This window comes from Monopterus albus, unplaced genomic scaffold (assembly GCF_001952655.1).
Source record: "Monopterus albus unplaced genomic scaffold, M_albus_1.0 scaffold324.1, whole genome shotgun sequence".
Classification (NCBI taxonomy): Eukaryota; Metazoa; Chordata; class Actinopteri; order Synbranchiformes; family Synbranchidae; genus Monopterus; species Monopterus albus.
This window is the reverse complement of record NW_018128204.1, coordinates 65,137-71,499: the sequence shown is the minus strand read 5'-3', so window position 1 is coordinate 71,499 and position 6,363 is coordinate 65,137. Positions and strand designations below refer to the sequence as shown.

The 6,363-nt window shown below is 40.0% G+C and overlaps 2 protein-coding genes across 2 annotated transcripts in view; one reads left to right on the top strand and one right to left on the bottom strand.

Moving 5' to 3' along the window:
* The window catches only part of LOC109974190 (nuclear factor 7, brain), a 20,668-nt gene that overhangs the window by 5,203 nt on the left and 9,102 nt on the right, over positions 1-6,363 (top strand). The window contains exons 11-12 of the mRNA XM_020624269.1: positions 102-198; positions 288-420. Coding sequence (XP_020479925.1) covers positions 102-198; positions 288-420 — 230 coding nt within the window. The remainder of the gene's footprint in view (positions 1-101; positions 199-287; positions 421-6,363) is intronic.
* The window catches only part of LOC109974201 (N-acylneuraminate cytidylyltransferase-like), a 22,421-nt gene continuing 16,538 nt past the window's right edge, over positions 481-6,363 (bottom strand). Inside the window, exons 3-8 of the mRNA XM_020624291.1 lie at positions 4,903-5,045; positions 4,611-4,766; positions 3,283-3,416; positions 2,879-2,994; positions 1,746-1,777; positions 481-1,612 (exon numbers count right to left, since the gene is read on the bottom strand). Of these exons, the coding sequence (XP_020479947.1) occupies positions 1,398-1,612; positions 1,746-1,777; positions 2,879-2,994; positions 3,283-3,416; positions 4,611-4,766; positions 4,903-5,045 (796 nt within the window). The 3' untranslated portion in view covers positions 481-1,397. The remainder of the gene's footprint in view (positions 1,613-1,745; positions 1,778-2,878; positions 2,995-3,282; positions 3,417-4,610; positions 4,767-4,902; positions 5,046-6,363) is intronic.

Sequence of the window (6,363 nt, the reverse complement as noted above, 5' to 3'; positions counted from 1 at the left end):
GTTTGCATTTTATTGCAGTTTGTACACTAGAGACAATTGTTCATATATTGTTTTTATTATCTTTTACTTTCTCCTGTCCTTCCTTTTATTCCACTGCTCAGGAATAAATACGCCTTCCCCTCTGAGCCCTCTACAGATGTCCATCTGAACCGCCAGCCACACAAAATTGGGGTATTTGTGGACTTTGACAAAGGACAGGTGAGCCTGGTATATTGTAAGCTCATATTATATTTCTATCTAGAGGAGTTCTGTTTTTAAATAATTCCTTATGTCCTCCTTCTCTACAGGTATCCTTCTACAATGTTGATGCTAAAATCCACATCTACACTTTCAACGACACTTTCACTCAGCATATCTACCCTTTCTTCAGCCCTTGTACTAATAAATCAGGGAAGAATGACGGGCCGCTGGTCATCACACCAGTACAAATGACAGAGTGACAGAACAACCACTAAGTCATTTGTAGCTGCTTCTTCTCTTTCTGATACACAAGCCTGGGCACATGTTAATAGACTAATGTAGGTGAAACATTTTAATGTACTTTGAATAATTTGTTCATTTCTTAAAAATGAGGTTTTCTGATAAGCTGGACAAGTGTATGTGGTCTTAATGTTAGGATGAGCTTTGGAGGAATTAACTTCCTCTGTATTGTTGACAGATGCTACTCTTATAACTGCATGTTAAATATAAAGCTGTATATATATTAGATTAATTATGGCAAAGTAAACGTATAAATAAAAAACAAATCCACATAATGTGCATTCATTTCACTTTCTTAATGATTTGTCATTTAAGTGTCAATCTTCCTGTGCTGCACATTAGACACTTTCACTTTTTCAACTTCACAGAAAACTATGAAATCAGAACAAAATCACTTATGACAATTATTAAAACACACCTGAAGCCAAATGATGAACATTTCAACACTTCAACCAAAAAGCAGCCATGAGGAAATGGAGAATAAGTGTTACATACAAGTAATGCCTTATCAAACAGAGTGCATTTAGTTTATGACTTCACTGGCCGAGTAAAGTGCAAATCCAGGTTATTATATGAAGCCACACCCCTGTTATTCATCTAAAAAGCAGACCATCAATCTCTCAGAGGAAAAGTTTGCAGATCTTTTAAAAATGTTTAATATTTGAGTTGAAATATCGAAATTAAGTTCATCTTACATCCTTCCATGATTTCTGTACAAATGGATCTGGTTGGATCTTAGCAGGAGAACAGATGGAGAATTCTTTGTACAAGAAGCATGGAGGGATGTTAGATGAACTTTATTTAGATATACAATCACTTCTATAATTATTAAAACCTGAACCCACTGACAGTCATTTCTAGTAATTGTCCATGAAATGTGCCAAATTTTGAAAATTTCCAAGTCGTGTTTAATGTATCTAGGAGCTGCTGCGGTCAATGCGATCCTGCTCCATCTGAGACTTCGCCTTTTCTTTCTGCAGGAGAATGTGCTCTGCAAACTCCCTAACAGCTCCCTTTCCTCCAACACTGTGGCAGGTGTATTTTGCAGCATTAATGGCTACCACAGGAGCATCTCCAGGTACTGCACTCAGACCTGCCTGGTTCAGACAGTTGATGTCGGCTTTATCATTACCTGAGAAGAAGAGAAATGAAAAGGGAAGACAGAAATCAACATCAACTATGAAGCCTGCAAAAAAAAAAAAAACTACATATCATTTACATAAACATTAAGACAGGCCACATAAAAGGTAAGGGTTGTGCTTTACCAGAGGCGTTTTTCAAACATCCTGTTCTACTGCTTTCAAGAGAAAAAGACTGTAAGGGTAGTTACTAAGTGGTTGGTTTTGCATTTGTGTTTTCAGCTTGTTTGCCCATCTCCATTACAACGTTGTGTCCTGACTGTTTCTGCGAGATGCATCCAGGACAGTCTGTCTTAATATGAAAATCACCATGAGTTGCAGCCTTTAAGTGCCCCAAAAATGTTCTTGGATCGATGGTGTATATTCTTGGTGTATTTTGGTTGATTTGACAACTTTGATTGGCGGTCCAATGCTGTCGCCCACCTTCTTGTCACTAAAGCTCAGAATCTGGTTGCAAAATACCAAGATGGCAGGCGTAATCCACTGACTGGAACAGTGTTTCAATAAACTACTTGAAACAGTAAACTGCTGTTTTATTAATTTTCATTCATTCATTTTCTACTGCTTAGTCCCTGAACGAGGTCACGGGGGGCAGGGGGGGGCCGGAGCCAATCCAGAAACTGGGGGATAAAATGTCATGAAAATTACATTAAGTATGTTTTAAACTGTGCTCTAATCAATATATTAACCAACGTATATTATTCAATGGATTGTAAACTTTCAGAACAGATCACAGGGACCTGTGAGACACTGCTGGTGTGAACTGAAGAACATGTTCTATCTCTGTTTTTGTACTTTGTGCGTTGTTATATGTTCAACCAGATGGCCCCCAAGACTTAAGTGAGCCAGCCATAAACTGTTCTGGCCATGTATTGTGGAGATAAACAGACAACAGATCGTGTAGTGTCTTAGGGGTCATCAGGGCAAAACCCTCTCAAGTTCACTTTCCCTCTGCAAATCTTTTTTACAACCTGATTAACGCCTGGGATGTGTCTCTAGGGAGTTCCCTTTGTCCTATATATTGTGATGTTTAGACTAAACTCATTCAGACAACTCTGTATGCCTGTGCTGACTTGTCTCCTTGCTGCAAGTAAACCAATCTCTTATTGAAAGATTCCAGTTACTTCATTGCTTCTTTGTAAATTCTTTTGACAGAAAAGAAGACAGAAATGGAATAAACAAACACCAGCATGTACACAGGGTCTTGTCTAAAGCCTCTACTGTCAGTAATCTAGCTGGACATGGCTGTTTTCTAATGCAGAGAATGTGTTTTATTTAACCTGAGAACCCTCCGTTCTGCCACAGGCCAGTCGATGTCCACGTCAATGTCCACACTGTGTTCTGGCGGCATCTCATAGTAGGCTACCTTACCACTCTGTAGAGGGGGATGTGGGGTAAATGTAAAGACTGCACAATTAAAAATATAAAATCACCCCAACAGAAACTGCAACACTAAGTGCAAATCTGCAAAATAATGAATGAAACCAGAATTAAAATTGAAAAATGTTGAGTTAGCACTTTTCAAATTTACATGTCACAGGTTGTCACTGGTTACATGTAACTAGTGGAGGCACATAACAACCCTGTCACTTTTAAGAGACGTGAAACTAAGAAACATAAAAAAAAATAAAAAATACTGCAATTAATTTTGCTGAATAAGTACCTGTGGGGATCCGTTCATTATGAGGTCTCTGGTGGTGAAATAAAAAGAGCCGTTCTCACACAGCTCTCCATCCCAGTCCTGACGTCGCGGCCGGTGGGCTGGGTCCAAATTGAGTGGCTTGGTAAACTCACCGGCTAGAAGAAGGCAGGGTTACAGATTAAAGGACCAGTCAACTACACAGCATCATCAACTGTCATTTTGAACTGGGTCTGATACCGCCCTCTAATACTCATACTTATAACTATATTAACACCCATAAAGACACAAAACCAACACTGAATTGCCTCTACTCACGGTTAATTTCCGTCAGTGTGAAACACACTGTTGGGTGACATATTCCTTCATTAGCAAACCTCAGATCTGAGCATGAGGAGCTAGCAGAATGCAAACAAAGCTGAGAGCTCACACAATATCTCATGCATGCGCAGCTGACTCTGACTTGTGCTGACCTCAGCCTGTACGGCAACATAGACGGGTCTAGGGTTTCATAATGAAAAAACATATTACCCAGTGCATCGGTGTGTTTTTAATCATTTTTGAACAACAATGGCAATATACAGCACAGATGAACAAGCTAATTCAGGACTAACAGCTGACAGACATTAACTGTGAGTACAGGCAATTCATTGTCGGTTTTAGTTTCTGTATGGCCACTGTTGAAAATACTATTAATATAGAAAATGACCAGCCTTATCCTTTTAAGCATTTCTGCACTGACTACACTCAGTAGCCATTTCACTAAGAGTGATCAACCAACGTCGAGTAGCTCTACAATAGCTCACTCCTCTCTCATGCTCCTGCCTCTTCACTACTCCTCATTATAACATGCAGCAACCTGCTTCAATGCTATTGTCAGCATGCAGAATCAACAAAAGTCCCTAGCCAATTTTAGAGCTGGGATATAGTGGTTCAAGGTACAGTAGGGGGGCAAAATTAACCTGAACTTAAAGGATTTACTGCTGTGAGAAAAACAATAATCTATATTTCCAAAAAAAGACCTACACAATTTGGCATTAATTATAAGGTAAATGAAGAACAGCTTAGTTTTCATTTCTGCAGTTATTAAGTACTTGCTCCTTATATTATAGTTCTTAAAAAAAAACTAGGAAATTATGTAGTAGGTGAAGTTAAGTGAATATTTAACAATTATCAAACAGCTTTCAGTTACAGTTTCCAGTAAATTACCAGGAAAGTACAGGATCCATAAAATAAAATGTTTATAGTGTAACCTACATCATCTAGAACTGTAAAAAATTACACACAAAAGGGTGACTAGATCCTGGACTATTTTCAGTGCACTGTAACAACAGTCTTATGTGTTGACTTACATCCTTTTTTGACCTCCTTCCAACGGAAATGGTGTCTCCTGACCACCGAGAAGACTGAATCATAGCCCTGCTGCAGGATCATCTGTAGGGCCTCCTTCACATGCTTTGGATGGAGACATGGAGACGTAGCCTGAATGTGACATATCACATCCACGTCTATGAAAACAAAGTCAACAAAGGATGTATTTAAAGTCAAATGGCTGCTCTGTCAGTAATTAAACAGAAACATAGCAGAGCTAAGACCACACGGTGGCAGCCAGCCAGTTTACACATCCTGCAGTGCCATACATACGCGGATTGAGCCTGGCAAACTCTTGAATAGCTTCCAATGATGTGGAAGCATCTCTGGAGAATTCAGGACTTCTGCGATGCACTCGGGCACCCCAGGATTTGGCCACCTTCTCGATCTCATCATGGTCCGTCGATACCCACATGCTAGGAAAATGCAGATGTTACCTATTATCGCCCACCTAAGTTCAATAAGGATTTTATATGTGATTTTTCCGAATTCTGACCAGGTTTTAATTATTTGGAGATTTTAATATCCATGTTTGTTGTCCTGACAAACCTTTAGTTAAGGCTTTTTTAGATCTTATTGATTCTTTTAATCTTACACAATTTGTGGCTGGTCCCACCCATGAGCATGGGCACACCTTGGATCTTGTCCTGTCTTATGGTGTGCCAGTTCATGAATTAGAAATCTGTGATGCTGTGTTCTCTGATCATTTGCCTGTGTTATTTGAGATTGATTTTATTTGTGATACAACTGCACCTTGTGCTACTCCGTGGCTTTGCCGTACGTTTAATTCTTCCACTTCTGTTCAGTTCTCTGCTATCTTTAGTGAAAATCTTGTAATTTCTGACTCTGCGGACACAGAGGAGTTTGCATTAGATTTTCACTCTACTTGTCAGGCTACCTTTGATGCGGTGGCACCACTGAAGGTTATTAACCAAACCATTTTTTGTAGTGTGCAGGGGGAACGACAAGGTTAATAATGATAATAATAATAATAATAATCTTTATTTGTACCGCACTTTTCAGCTCAAGAGCACAAAGTGCTACAACAATAAAAACATAGTAATACAATATCAGTTAAGAACACTCATAGGCAGACAGAAGCCAAATAGACATCCGTCTGATATAGGCCAACTACTACCTGGCCGGCTCTCCCACCGGGGGCTCAACCGTGGTGGCCCAGAGGACCAATACACACCCTAACATATTAAAACTAGTTAAAAAAATAAATTATTAAAGGTGACGAAAATCAGTGAACAGCTAAACATTAAAAGCTTGCTTAAAAAGATGCGTTTTTAACGCTGACTTAAAGGACTTAAACGCTGCCGGCTCAGTTATCGAGCGTATATCTAAAGGCAGGGAATTCCACAGCCTAGGGCCATGCACGGCAAAGGCGCGACCTCCACATTTTTTGTAGTGTGCAGAGGGAACGACAAGAGCAAGGTGACTCGATGATCACAGGGCTCTGCGAGGGACATATCTAGCCAAGAGGTCGGACAGGTACTGAGGGGCAAGGCCGTGCATGGCTTTAAAAACAAAAAGCAAAACCTTAAAATCTACTCTCCATTTAACGGGCAGCCAGTGAAGAGACAGCAGAACCGGAGTGATATGGGCATGCCAACGAGTGTTTGTCAGCAGACGGGCAGCTGCGTTCTGAACAAGTTGGAGCCTGGAGAGTGATGACTGGGATAACCCGGAGTACAGGGCATTACAATAGTCAAGCCAGGAAGTCAAACC